Raw genomic sequence first — 15,582 nt, 5'->3', positions numbered from 1 at the left:
TTATGTGTGTAGGATATAATTGAACAAACTGATGAATGAGATTCGCACAAGCGGGAAATTAGGATTTCTCCTGCTGAGTTTCTCCTCCTCCCTTTGGCAATGCCTCAGATATTAATAGAAAAAGTTACAATTTTTCAGTTCAGTAGTTCAGAAAAAGTCCTAGCTGGTAACATGCCAAGAAGTACTTCTTCATTGTGTTAATTGTTAATTTCCTTGTTGTTCCTATATTTGTTGGTCGTATTCTTTTACTTCTGTTCTAATAATTTGTAACTTGTTTTGGTAAACCTGAACTCCAAGCCAAACATCGTATTCTTGTACTTTCTTAACAGGTAAAATTCCATATTTGAGCCCTAAAATTTTTATTCCGTTTTTCTTTTTGCAATCCATGTCCACGTCCGTTAGTTCTGCACGGCCTTTTTAACACAGGCAAGACTGAGGATGCAGCTCGTGTCTGGACAACATACAAGATCCATAGTGTACCGCCATGTGCCAGGCATGGTTGATAGCAGATAATCCTCCCTCTAATGTTTCCCGCTATTTGAGCTGAGGTGGTACTCCCTGCTCAGCCAGAACCAGCACTGACAAACCCGGTCTAGCATAGCAAAATCAACCTCCGGGCAACTTCAAGGCAAGGCAATGTTTCTCTTTATTCTGCAGGAGTCTGGTGTCCTATACAGTTATAGGACAGTTAATGGCCTTATCTAAATTAGAATTTATTCCCTCATTATTTACAGGTAAATTTTAAGGGATTCCTTTTCCTCTCCCAAATCCTCATACTCAATAACTATTTATTGCTCATTCACTCAGTTTGTTGATTTCATGTTTGATTGTTTATATTTATTTATATTTGTTTATAGTCGTTCAACTTATATATATTCCGTAGTTGTAGATTAATAAATCATTAAAAAGAGCTGGTTCCTTGTTGCGTGGTTTCTTCAGAGAAACAGGTAAGAGGTCTCTAAAGCTAGAAAAGAACTGGTGATAAAAGACTGATATGGGTTCCTTTATTTTTATTTCTGGTGTTTATCAAATTGAAGTAGTTGAAAACATTTAACTTTAGCTTGTTCCGTTAATTGAATCTGGTGCCCCTCTTCAAGAAATATTAAGAAAATATTAATATTGCTATATTAATATTAAACAGCTTCTGAGCATCACTGCATATGTTCACTACATCGTTACTGTCTCCAGTATTGCAGTTGGTTAGTTGGTCATGAAATAGGACCACCCTATGTAGGGGTCAGTAGCAAGTTCTACAAGGATCAATTCAGAGAAAGTCCATACTGGCTGATATAATTTCTACATGACCTGAAAAGGCTCAAAGGAAGAAATAGGAAAGCAAAGAAATATTCTTTACAGACAAAAACAGGCTGTGAAAGAGAGCAACATTTGGAGGCCTGGTACAGGACATATAAGGCAAAAGGAGCCTGCTTCACTAAACACACAGAATCTGATAGAGGTGGGGGAAGTGGTGTGGTCACTGGGGGAAATATTGACAAGGCAAAACGTTAAACTATGTTTTTCTTTTTTTAATTGACATTACAAAAAACAGTATAATGAGGCTCATTTGAGACCAACAACATTTATGTTGCAAATACTTAATTCATGTAGTACAAAGGTGTTAGTACATATTGTACTTTTTATTTTACAGCATTTATTTGGCAGCTCTAGTTCCCTTATTGAAATAATAAATGGGCTGATGTTGTTATAAGTAAGCAGCTGTCAGAACATGAAGTGATTAAAATGACCTCCACTTTAAGCTGCTGCTGTTTTTGTTGCGCACCAAGCTGCTATAGTAACACAAATATTTGTCCCTTTATGTTTTATTAATTTTTGTAAAATGTTGGTACTTTATTTTCATTTTTGGAAGTCTTTCAAACAAGCCTGGATTACACTTCTAAGTTGTCAACAGCATCATACTGTGACTACAGCTAGTGTAGCTCCATCTAAAGCTCAAAATAACACCTTCCACTATCTTAAAACTTTACTGTTATGTGTCTGGATGTCTACTCCAATACAAAATGAACAAACTTGGTAATTTGAAGTTAAATACATTTTAGTCAGGTGCAGTGAAAAGCCAGAGTGGTACCAGCAACGTTGCCAGATTTTGTGCAGTCATGCCTGCACAGAAGTTCTGGGCACACAAAAACACAACCACACAGTTTCTACAGCTCAGCAGGAAACACGTTCGACCTCTAGAGGAGGAATTATGCTTTTCTGTCGATACACTTAAAAGTCTGCGAGGACTTACACAGAGAAGGGGGTTATGAGTAACTGTAGGTCAAAGAGCATTGCTTGACATTAAGCTTTTATTAACATGCAAGACATAAAATTGAGAGGTAATATTAATATAATTTTCAAAAAACTTTTGAAGTTGGGACAACTGTGGCTTAGCTGGTAGAAAGAGGCTCAGAAAACAGAAAAATAGGTATTTTAGTTTTAAATCAATTACTCAAATAGTCTACAGATGGGAGCTTTTGTACTAAAAGTTGAAAATAACTTAGCAATTTAATGTTGTGTCTGTATTTATTGTTTATTAAGAAGGCAGAAATACTACAGTGTTGCAGTATAAGCATAAATACTTCAAAAGTAAAACCAAAACAAAATTGGATCAGCATCAATCAGCACTAACATTTGTAGTCTGATTTACACCTTATATTTAACAAAATAGTCCTAATAATCCTACTACTGATTACTGTTTCACAAATATTTTTTTTGCGGCTTAAAACGTTGACATGACATTAATGAGAGCCTTTGAATAAGATACATACAGACTGACACGTGGAGTGTAATTTCACCCTTTTATTACACAGCCCACACTGTGATAAAGACAATGAACGGGAAACGAAAGTACTATTTGTTGTTACACATATCATAGCCTATACGTTTTTAAGCCGAGGTGGGGCCACACCTGGTTGGGTAGGATTCGAACCTGCACTCTTTGGCATCCTAACCCAATGCTCTACCACTGACCCACAAGGCCCCAGAAGCAATTCTCTGCATCGATCAGGCCTAAATGATCAGCAACCAACTTGGGAATGGATGTGGTATTGGTGTGGAGTATTTGGAGTATGTGGTTGGAGTATTTTGGTGAAATTGATCGATTTCGGCAACAGATCGAATTTTGGAAAGCTTTAGTGATCACTTCTTTGCATCGATCAGCATTAAATAATCAGCAAAACGTGAAGCTATCCCAAGACTATTTAATACAGTTTTTAATACAGACATGCCATATAACTTGCCACATTCACACAGTATAAATATGACTGGGAGCTACACGTCATGTCTAACAGTTGAACGAGCAGTGATTCCTCAGTTAACTTAAAGTAAGTTACATTAATATAATAAAACAGGATGAATGCTATATTTGTAGTGTAGATCCACATTATTAATGCCTTATAATGTTCAGTAGACGAGTAGGAGAGAAATGAAAAATAAAATGTTCAGTTCTCCGGGTTAATGGAAATAAGAGATTGTGGACACTTTAAGATCGAACATGCTACATGCAGCTCTACAGTTTTCACTTGCCTGATTTTGCTAATCCATGGCACATTCCACTTGCTAAATCATAAAGTTCAGTAACTGCAGATGCTTGCAGCGGCCCCAACATGTATGCCTCACAAATCTCAACAACTTGTGTGGAGATGAATGTTAAGACAAGCTGATTGGTTAATATAATAAAGTCACCAGGCAGGATTGAAGCAGAAAGAAAAAAATAACAATTAAACAACTAGTTTGAGAAACAGTTTGCAGATAAAGTTATTATAAACAAAATATAAAATATGACATAACTTGCATGTTTTGTTCCTTCTCTTCGTTCAACAATTCAGTCAAGTAAGTCAAGAACAATGTACTGTGTGATGAGATTGCTCATAGTAATGAAAGAGAAGAAAAAAAGACATGTATCTAGATTAGTAAAGAATCTCACTGTGAGAATAGTGGCCAGAATGTGTCCTCTGTTATCAACTTTGCATATGTGGGCTACCGTATTGAAATACATTCCAGCCCAATTTCTTTGTTTTCTGCCTAGCCAGCCATACTTCATCAGTGCAATTTGTGGGTGGGGGTTAGTTAAAACAGTCATAGCAGAAATGTTTGTTGCATTTCTAAAACATGAGAAATAAATTATTAGTTACAGAATGCAGCATGTAAATATGATGTTATTAAATTGCTTTTTGTTGTGCCACTGAATGCATTATTTATCTCCCTCTTCTTTCAAACAAAACTGCATCCAGTCATCCATCCAGTCATTTGGTTGAACTGCCTACAGCTTGCACCCTTCAGAAGATTGGGGAGCATGTTTCTGCGGCACACTATGCTTGTATGACGTACTAGAACGTAGAGTGAAATGTTACGTTACCCAAAACATGTCCAGAGGAGTAATGAATAAATACAATTAATACAATAAAATAATTTTGTGTCCTGCTAAAGTACAACCATTTGTTTGTATGAAGTGTTATTTGTGTTATGGAAAGTCGTGAAATAACGGAATGGATGGATGCTACTTAACTAACTTTATACCTACTAATATAGTGTCGTTTTTTAAGGCTAAACGAGCATATATTTGAGCTAAATCAAAAATTTGCATTTAGAAGTGTGACTTTTGTCGGACACTCATAGAAAAAATGCTACTTAAAGTAGAAAACATGCAGCATAATAAAAAAAAACACTGGTTATTGCGTTCAGTTGAAACTTACTTCAGTGTCTGAGTGAGGAGGAATTCCAACAAGGCAAAAGGTTATTCCATTCATTGGGTTCTCAGCCTCTGTTGTGTGTCATCCGAAAAGAGATATGGGTTAGAACTATTCTGCTGTCAACATTGTTGCGATCTGTTTTCTCCTAAGTCTTGCTGTTAGTAACGGCTGCAGGGCAGACTGAGCCGTACTCTCCCTCTCTGTCGGCGGTCCCGTTACGAGATGTGTCAAGTGCCATATTTAGACAAAATATGCCGGAAATGTGGCAGGTTGAACATCAAAATAAGAGTGTACAGCATTGGACATTTGGGTAAAAAGACATCAACCACATCGCTAATCTAAAGTAGCATTTTACATTTTACTCATACTACGACACTATTCTTTAGTATATGTGCACTTCTTTGTGGAGTAGCCCATATATAGCTTAACCTCTTCATTTTGCTTAGTGTTCCAAAAATTTTGGAAACTTCTGTTAAGGTTGCTGTGTAACATATTTATAATAAAGGGCTTTTATTTTGAACGTTAAAGGCAGCAAATATTTGTTTGTTTTGGCTTGACAAAGTTCCTTACGGTGCAACATCACCGGCTGGGCGATGCACAAATAACAATAAGTGACGCCAAGTCTTCGCGTGAATGGGTGTGGCTGCAAAAAAGGCCACATTGTTCTAGATGGAAATTAGTCCGTTGCCTTCAGGAGGGTCATTCCAGTCAAATGCAAACTGCTGTACTCTCTTGTTAAATAAGAGAGTACAGCCAGTGATGTTGCACCGTAGATAGACTCCATCAAGCCCTACACCTGTCATAACTTGTACTGACAAATGTCTGTTTAATTAGCCTGCACTAAATGCTTTTATAGCTTATTTTATATGCGTGTATGCTGTCCCTCAGATGCTGCAACCTCTGTCAGGTCAGTGAGATAAGTATGACAGTATAGTGACACTAAAAGGTTTAAGATCATACAACTCAACACCCCAAGTGCCTTTAGGCTTTACGCTAACACTTTTACGAGTAAGCAACATGCACATAACCTGTTCATTTGACTAGACTGACCCTTCTGAGGGCAAAATGAAGCAACTGAGTCTACTTTCCCTTTCGTTACGGTGCTGCACCGAGAAACAGCAACTGAGCAGAACCAAAGCAAACCTCTTCCGCACAGTCATTAAATGATGGAATGAAATTCTTAACTCTGCAATCCCAAGAAACTCTACAAAACAGAAACCTTCAGCAAATTCCTAAGCACTTATATTCTTTCTTTTGAAATTTGAAAAATGTGGCAGGAAGGGCATCCGGCATAAAACTCTTGTGACCCCTGAAGGAAAAGGTGAAAGCCGCTGATCTTTGATTTATTCAGTATTCATTGTGCTGATGGTTCTGCATTCACTTATTCTGTACAAAATAATTTGGGTCAAGAGCCTTATTCTACGGCACACAGACAATGTAATTCAGAGACAATCATCCATCCTCCTGTGCGACAACCCCAGATACTATAGACAGAAGTTACAGTCTACTGTACAATAGTTCGGTCAGGATGATTAAAGTTGTTTTTGAATAGTTTATGGTTATAACCATGATGAATGTCATTCATGACAATGAGTTATACTTATTTTAGGTTAACAAAATGTTAAGTTAAATTAGATCATGTCACGGAAATGTAGGATGAGCATGTTATTGAAATGATGTATTAGTAATTATGTATTAGTAATTAGTGTATTGTCCATATTCTTTTTACACATGTATATGACATTACAGAGCTACATTTATGTTATTTAACTGTTTTACTGTGTATGAACATGCAGCCCAAGTCCTTTCAAATCAGGTTTTATTATACAGCTCAAAATCACAAAGGGTGCTTTATAGTCTGCACAACAGAGACTCTCTCAGTCACTGGCCTTTCCCTGATGCTTTGGTTTCAGCCTTGTGGGGGGGAGGGGAAGGGTTGGTGTTAAGCCTCAAATGTTCAGTACATCTAGCTCCACCCCTGCTTAAATTTGTCACTCAAAGATAGTTTGTTAAGCTCCTTTCAAACATGCACCGGAATTCAGATGTTTTCTAGACTTTCTCTTGAGTTGGTGTATGTGTGAACAAAAACGCCTAATGCTGTTGGCCCTGACATTACCCGGACAAGTTAACTCAGCCAGCTCCCTAGTGCAAAGTCCGGATTATCTCCACCCAAGATCATTTGTGAATAAAGGAGTTAATACTCCGGAAGATTCACTATGAGTGTCACCACGAGTGGGCATGTTGATGACGTCCATTTCCTGTGAGGGCTGCAAAACAGGACAAATACATTCTCATTTCATCTTTTCTGTATACTGCTTTCCATTCTTTGATAAATACATCTAGATACATAATTATTATTGATATCAACACCCAACATTACTGTTGATTAGTAGTCTTGTCCGCCATCTCTCAGGTGCTGGAAGGAAAAGACTGTCACTTCCACAGCTTTGTTTTTGTGTCCTTCTCTGCCTCCTACTCGAAGTGCCCAAGCACCAGCTCTTGCCCGGTTACTCGCAGTATTTCTTCATAAGTGAGAATGTATATCACATGGACTTTCTCCCAATGTTGGTTACATGTTTGAAAGGTAAACTCCAGACAATGTCCTCCTGGCATTCACTAGAGTTTATGTCCAAAATGGGCTTTATGTTACATAGGATTACATTGCTCTGAATTACAAGTAAATCAAGACCTTCACAAACTAAAAACAAAAAGGGTTTACCAAGCAACCAAATCTAACACGGCAGCTCCCCTCTTTCCAGAAAACAGTAAGGAAAAGGACAATGTTTCACTGTCAAATGTAACCAAAAAACAATTATTTGGACAACAAATTGAAAACATAATTGAACAACATGCAAAAGACAGGAAATTTTTTTAAAGGCAGAGGCAGACCATCGCCGTGACCCAGAATAAGAGAAGTACTTCTCTTAAAAAAGATGGATAGCGGGCAACCACAGGAAAAGCCTAAAAGACATTATAGAAAGATTGGTTTGATCTGCCCATGCTACAGTCTTCTTACATGCGCCTTGAAGTTTTGTTTCTTTTAATGTTTAACATCCTAAACACTCTAAAGTTTCCTTGCAAAGTGTTATTCTGTCACAAAGAGTAGCTGACTACCTGAATATACTGAATGACCAGTTTGTTCCATCAATTGATTTTTTTTTTTTCCCTGAAGGACATATTTCAAGATGACAATGCCAGGATTCACTGGGGTCAAATTGAAAGCAGTTCAGGGAGCATATGCGATCATTTTAAAACATGGATTGGCCATAGCTGGAAAAGACTATGCAGTGATCCACACACAATGCGTGTTGTGATTTAAAAAAAAAAAAAAAAACGCAATCCAACATTATATTAAAATGTGTGTGTATCTGCTTTTTCAAATTAATAACTTAAATCTTGAGGAACTGCACAGTACAGTTTCTGGACGTCATTTTCCATAAGCTCACCTTTTTTGTTTGACTGCTACATATAACTAATAATATCCAGTCAACTTCAAATCACCGCAATCACAAAGCCGCCAAAGCCTAAACGTCGTTTTTTTGTTTAAACAATTTCAAGACTCTACATCCTGTCAGTCTGCCTCTCTTTTGTGATAGTCTGATATTGAATTTTTGTGAGACTATAGTCATGCCTGAAGCAGTGTGTTTGTGCATCGTTGTGTAGCCGTGTGTGTGCTGAAGATCAGTGGGGTGAAACACAGCTCTGCTGCTAATGTTAGCCGACAGTCCCCTCAGGACAGAGGAAAGAACATGCACAGATGTACACTCATACCAACACACACAAAAAGTTATTACATAACAGCAACACATGAACTCATGAATCATCCACTGCTTTCACAGACACACTCTGAAATGCATGCATGACAGCTAGCAATTATTAACATTTCCTCTCAGAGATCTTCTACAGGAATTAATTCCTGAGAACTTTCCGTAACGAAGAAAACATTAAAATCTAAAGTCCCACATCCAAAATCTTTAAGGGAATTATTTGTCTTTTATTTTATTGGAATGAAGATAGACCATGCAGATATGTTTCTCTCTTTCACACTCTCCTGGATCTTTTGTGATGTGCAGTCACATATCCCAGACCACAGGGCCTTTAAATTCAGATATGTAAGCAATGGTCCAGCTTACATCATGATGGTATCTGGAAATTAATAACAATTCTTAACAATTCTGCCATTATAAAAATGTTCTTATATCTTGTAGCACATGCACAAGGATGGTTAATGGTCTGCACTTATATAGCACTTTTCTACGTATTGGCACTCAAAGCACTTTACATTGACATTTATTAATGGTAAATATTGCCATAAAGCCATTGTGGCACAAACTATCTAGCTTCTTTCTTTTACAAAAATACCAAGATACCTGCTGTATACATGGATTATTAATTTCCAGATGTGACTGCACATCATAAAAGATCCAGGAGAGTGTGAAAGAGAGAAACATATCTGCATGCAATTGGCATGAAGATCGTCTATTCGCCCATTCACACTCACAATTACACACATTCATACATCAATGGTGGACCTGCTATGCAGCTTGCTAAGTTGGGGTTCAGTGTCTTGCTCAAGGACACTTCGACAAGTGAGCGGAGGAGCTGGGGATCGAACCAACAAAATTGGTGGACAATCACTGTACCTTCCTGCACCACAGTCACCCTGTATGCATGTCACAAGTAAGGTGGTAATGTGATTCACTTTATTTGCTAGTGGTTTTGTGCACTAAAAAGGCAGGCAGAAAAAAGAGAAGCATGTGAACCGATGCAACCAAGCAAGTTTTAAAGTTCATCATGTAAAGTCTTTACGTCCTCTGTTGGTCTTATGTTTGTCCTTTTGTTTAAGTCTATTATAACAACAAACATGAATGAAATATTCAGGATTAATTGGAATTACTGTATCTGACCTTCCATCAGAAATAAGCATCTTGGCTGATCCCAAAACATCTATAAACAAAATGTTTTCAACATTTATTACACCAGGAATCCCAAGTTCAGGGTATATGGCAGTCCTCTGGTTTTAATACCCCTGTGCCCCCCAAAAAAACAAGTCTTAAAAGGATTTAATCAAGACAATGTGTTTACATTTTTGGGAAGTAGAAGGAGGAGGTGTGTGTGTGTGTGTATGTATGTGTGTGTGTGTGTACATATGTGGAGGTTGTAATCTGGCCTTGTTCTGAAAAGAGTCGATCTCCTCTGCAGGGGGCCGACAGAGACACAGTATTTACACAGTTACTATCATTCCCCAGCCATCATGGAGCTTAGCCTATTTTTGTTTGTTTTTTAAAGATGGCCTTGACGTGCAAGTTTCATAAATTATAACATTAAACTAAATATGACATTTCACATTATCCATGTATACAGCAGGTATCTTGGTATTTTGTCAAAGAAAGAAGCTAGATAGTTTGTGCCACAATGGCTTTATGGCAATATTTACCATTAATAAATGTCAATGTACAAAACGTTTAGCTAACAGCTTCTCAAAGTACGTTGTTAATGTGCTGTCTGCTTCTGGTGTTTGCAAAGGTTGTTTGTGAAGGAAAATACTTCACTTCTAACACCACAGCATAACCACAAATGGACTGACTATATCTGTACTTTCAGAGAGTGATCACATAAGTCACAAATATGTTTTAAACCAGCTCATCTGGTCTTTGAATCATTTCCCTATGTTTGTGTTGTTTTTTTGTTGTTGTTGTTTTGGGCAATTGTGATGACTTGGTCCTTTTTTCCCTGCTTTTCACAATTTAGCATTTTTGGTCATTTGTCTCACTTTTGGAATGTTTTTTTTAAGTTAGTGTGGTTCCGTAATCTTTTGGCCTTTATTTCTTGACAACAATTCTATTCTTGTCTTCTTGGATAACCAACTTCACTTCCCCCTTCAAGACTTTTATTTTGCAGCCACTTCCTGTTCCTGGTCCCGTCTCATTTTCCCCGCCTTACTAATCACGGGCAATTAATTTCACTTGCTCTCACCCCTCAGTTCCTTCACCAAGCTGCCATCATCTGCTTTCTCAACTCAGATTTCCTGCGTGCATCTAAATAACCTTTGCTATCTATGTTTTTGACCTAACTCTGCCTGCTACTTTGGTTATGGGAGTAACTGCTCCCTATTGACTATCTGTTGCCAACTTAATGAATGACCAGGATTATGAGTACTGTTATCTGTCCATGAGGTATCAAGTTTTTCACAAACCCTTGTAACCACGTGATTATACCTACAACTGCATCAAAACTCCTGACCAAGTCTGTGTAGATTAGGTAATGTGGAACTTGTTAAAAGTAAGTACTAATAACTTACTAATCACTGTAGTTAAAGGCTATGGTATACAATTATTTGAAAGATCATTGTGATGATATACATGTTTAATATGATAACACATGTTTATAAATTGTAGAACTGTAATTCACATGAAAGAGTCTGGACTGAGGAAACTGACCACTGAAATAAACTTTCCTTAAATATAATCATGACCTTAATTTTTTTTGTTACCACTGTGTCAAGACAAAGGCTATTTTTACCACTAGAAGTAAAGAACATTAAACATAGATTAGAGCTAATAAATAAAACGCAGTAAGTGGATATTTTTTATTTTCATTAAGTCCTAAAAATTCAATTTTCTATTGTTCTGTTATGCTGTGCTGTGGTGTGTGTGCGTGCATGTAGGGGGAGGGGAACACACCCATCTGTCTATTTACAGCAGCACTGGGAGATATCACTTAACATCTAATCCATCTAATCCTGTATAGAAACACGCAATGGTGCCAGATGGCCACTAGAGGATGTATTGGCTGCTTATAAATGGGAGAGACCTATATTACCTCAAAAAGAAGATGAACTATGGTAAATCTGTGAGATACAAGTAATGGGGAAACAAAGTGTGATAGAGATATCATAGATTAACGTATAGTGTATGTATAAAGCTCCCTTAAGTGTGTATGAGAGCAAGGAAAAAGTGTGTTTGTCTGGGCCGTGCATTATTGACATTAGGTTTGGTAAAATGAGTAATTTAATGTGAAAATGAATCATACTGATAGGATTTTAAGTTAGAAATAAATCTTTTTGTAACACATCAATTGTCATAATGATTGTTTTATATGACTGCACTGGCCAAATCACATGTAAAGACGTGATTGAATTAGAGCTCTCTGGCTTCAGAGTGATCACCTCACATTACTGTCACCCGCTTGCACAGCATGACCTTGCACTGCTAGAAGTTTCACCATAGTTGCACTGGATGACATTTTTATTCAAAATACTCACTCCACTAGAAATGCATCATATCTTTATTTATGCCTTTCACAAATCGGTGAATCTGGGAAATGTACCATCTCAGGTGTCTCTTTGGAGCTTTGTGTTTTCCAGTGCACAGTGCTACCAACCCGCCCAATGGTTTGTTGTTGCTTTTGTTGCTCTTTTTTTCTCTCTCCAAGTTTCCTCTATTAAAGTGAGTTGTTCCCCTCCGCTGTTGCCTAGGGTTTGCTCAAGGGGCTATGTTGGGCTTTCTCTACATATCCGGATAGGCTTGACTTTATTATGTAAAGTGCCTTCAAATAACTTTGTGTTGAATTGGCACTGTATAAATAAAGTAGAATTAAATTGATGTGAATCTCCTTCAAAGAACACTCCTGTCACTTCGGAACACTGGACGCATCAGTCTTGGGCTTTTTCTCTCCTGGATTTAAATAAAATCTTAGCATTAAAGCTGCACTAAGCAACACTTTTATAGAAAATCCATTTCCAGAAAAGTTGTGACTTTTCCTAAAATGCAATTTTAAGAAAATCAAAAAATTTTGGACTTTTATTTATCTGACAAAAGTGTAAAGAAAAAATGTTCACTGTTTTCACTGACCAATTTGTGTTTTTTAAAAATAAACTGAGTTTAATTCAAGACTGGACATTCTGTCAGTCTGCCTCTCTTTTGTGAACACACAAAAGAAAAACAGTATAATAACATCCAAGTAACAGCACTGTATATGATTTCAAAATGAGCAGGTGAGGGTTTTCAAGATTCAAACAGTTAATGAGTAATTTAATGTGAAAATGAATCATACTGATAGGATATTAAGTTGAGGGAAAATGTTTTGCCTCATTAAAGCTGCTCTCTGGTCCAAAAAAAAAAAAAAAAAATAGAACCATACCCAGAAAGACAAACCACACCACAAAGCAAGAAACTCCACACATACTGCTTGATATAAATTGAGCTTTAACCAAAGGTTTAGTCTTTCTAAGCAAAGATGGGCTGCGTAGCCATCAATATGAGACTTAATGAGATTTGTCGAAAAGAATATTACTCAACACTAGGTCGAATAGAATTTAGTTTAATCACAATCTACAGTTGATTCAGTGAGATTTGGAATTTCAAGTGTTTAATTCTCAAATTTTCAATTCAATTCAACCTTATTTATATAGCGCCAATTCACAACAAAGTTATCTCAAGGCACTTTACAGAATAAAGTAAAGACTATAAAGATGTATAGAGAAAACCCAACAATTCCCCTTTGAGCAAACCCTGTGCAACAGTGGAGAAGAAAAAACTCCCATTAACGGAAGAAACCTCCAGCAGAACTAGGCTCGGGGTGCCTTGACCAGTTGGAGTGAGTGGAAAGTGAAGAGAGAAAAAAAAAGAGCAACAACAACTGGTAGGACCAGTAGCTGCACACTGGAAAACACACAGCTCCAAAGCCTGGGACACCTGCAGAAAGGGACAGAGAGAGGTAGACGGAGAAGGAGAAAGACAACTACGGGAGAACACACAGAGTTAATGTCATACAAGTGGTGACAATTGTGGGCTGTCAGAAGAGAGGAGAGAGGGACAAGAGGAGGAAAGGAGCTCAGTGCATCGGGGGGTGGCTAAGCCTATAGCAGCTTCACTTCACTTTGCTTTAAGAATCTATGATGGTCTAGGGTTGCATCAGTGTCCACAGCATGGCCAACTTGGGATTTAGATCTTAGAGAGTCAAATGCGATTCAGATTTTAGAGCTTAAATGGTGTGTCTGCAGTAGCTGTGTGCTACTGAAAATGTATGGAGCATAATGACTAGGTGAATTAGACAACATCCTTTTGATAAAATATCTAAATGAATTTAGACATACCATAGATTCAAGTAGACACAAACAGAACGAATGTAAACATTCAGCTTGTTACTCTGTGTGTTATGTGTTAACCGAGAATATAATAGGCCTTATTATGCCTAATTTTAAGCTTATGTTTTGATTCTGAGAATCTAGTAACAAGTTTTGATTTGCAGTTTAATTTTTTTTTTTTTTATAGACCTTTAAGCAGTTCATTTCAGCTCCTGTTTCACCCTCTGTTCTGATAGGGCAGTGTGCAGAAGCCTGCCGGTAGGCCCAGCAGAGCGGTGTAAAAGGATTGTGGGAGGATGTGTGTGAACTGTGGGCATGCAGATGGAAACTAATGTCCATTTATATTTGTAATTTATATTCATATTTAGAGGAGTAAACATGTGAATTGTGGACATCAGTTTTTGTGCTGTAAATATCTGCATATGAAAATATTAATGTTGAAAATATAGAAACAAAATTATTGCTCCACACTTACTGCACACAGTTTGTATTTCTCAAATACAAATATAACAAATATGACAGTAATCAACCAAAATGTTTTTCTGTGCGGTAGGAAAATGCACTAATGTAATGCAACCACAAGGGGGCACAAGCCAGTGGCTTCTTGTGCCAGTCCCAAGTCTGGATAAATGCATAGGGTTGTGTCAGGAAGGGCATCCGACGTAAAACACATGCCGAATTAAACATGGGAATCGTGACAATGACTTCCATACTGGATCGGGTAACAATGACCACCACCGGTGTTGTTGACCTACAGGGTACCGGTGGAACTTGGACTTCTGTTGGTCGAAGACGAACAAGGAGAGGAGGAAGGTGTGTTCGTAGGCAGAGAGAGAAGAGGAAAGCTAAGAATGTAGGACTGACAGTAGGGACTTTGAATGTTGGGACTATGACAGGGAAGGTTAAATAGATGACTGACATGATGCAGAGAAGGAAAGTGGATATACTGTGTGTCCAAGAGACCAGGTGGAAAGATAGCAAGGCTAGAAGCTTAGGAGCAGGGTTCAAGTTGTTCTACCATGGGTCAGATAGGAATAGAAATGGAGTAGGAGTTATCCCGAAAGAGGAATTTTTGAGGAATGTTCTAGAGGTGAAAAGAGTATCAGACAGGTTGATGAGTCTGAAGCTGGAGGTGGAAGGGGTGATGTTCAATGTTGTTAGTGGTTATGCCCCACAGGAGGATGTGAGTTAGAAGAGAAGGAGAAATTCTGGAGTGAGTTAGATGAAGTGATGCAGAGCATCCCCAGAGGTGAGAGAATGGTGATTGGGGCAGATTTCAATGGGCATGTAGGTGAAGGGAACAGAGGTGATGAGAATGTGATGGGAAGATTTGGTCTTCAGGACAGGAACACAGAAGGACAGAGGATGGTAGACTTTGTAAAGAGGATGGAAATGGCTCTGGTGAACACTTTCTTCCAGAAGAGCGGAGGTATAAGCCCTCAGGTGGTGCCAGGAGTGTGATGGGAAGATGTAAGGAGAACTTTGAAGAGTTGATGAATGAGGAAGATGAAGGGGAACGAAGAGTAGAAGAGGTGACTGGTGTGGAGCAGGAAGTAGCAAAGATTAGTAAGAGTGAAGTGAGGAGGACGTTGAAGAGGATGAAGAGTGGAAAGGCAGTTGGACCTGATGACAAACCTGTGGAGGTATGGAAGTGTCTAGGAGAGGTGGCAGTAGAGTTTCTGACTAGATTGTTTAACAAGATCTTGGAGAGTGAGAGGATGCTGAGGACTGGAGGAGAAGTGTACTGGTGCTGATTTTTAAGAACAAAGGAGATGTGCAGAGCTGTGGCAACTACAGAGAATT

The 15,582-nt window shown here is 38.0% G+C and overlaps 1 protein-coding gene across 10 annotated transcripts in view; it reads right to left on the bottom strand.

Moving 5' to 3' along the window:
- Positions 1–15,582, bottom strand: part of LOC137129742 (rho GTPase-activating protein 23-like) — an 86,327-nt gene that overhangs the window by 64,464 nt on the left and 6,281 nt on the right. For 4 of the 10 annotated variants that reach the window (XM_067508954.1, XM_067508946.1, XM_067508955.1 and 1 more), the window contains exon 1: positions 4,695–4,900. The exons of 2 other annotated variants lie outside the window; for them this stretch is intronic. In XM_067508954.1, coding sequence (XP_067365055.1) covers positions 4,695–4,748 — 54 coding nt within the window. In that variant the 5' untranslated portion in view covers positions 4,749–4,900. Of the gene's footprint in view, positions 1–4,694; positions 4,903–15,582 lie in introns of those variants that run through there. 4 more of the 10 variants (XM_067508960.1, XM_067508961.1, XM_067508945.1 and 1 more) reach the window with 2 other exon arrangements.

This window comes from Channa argus, chromosome 7 (assembly GCF_033026475.1).
Source record: "Channa argus isolate prfri chromosome 7, Channa argus male v1.0, whole genome shotgun sequence".
Taxonomy (NCBI): Eukaryota; Metazoa; Chordata; class Actinopteri; order Anabantiformes; family Channidae; genus Channa; species Channa argus.
The sequence above is the reverse complement of the archived record's forward strand: the minus strand, read 5'-3'. Positions and strand labels throughout refer to the sequence as shown.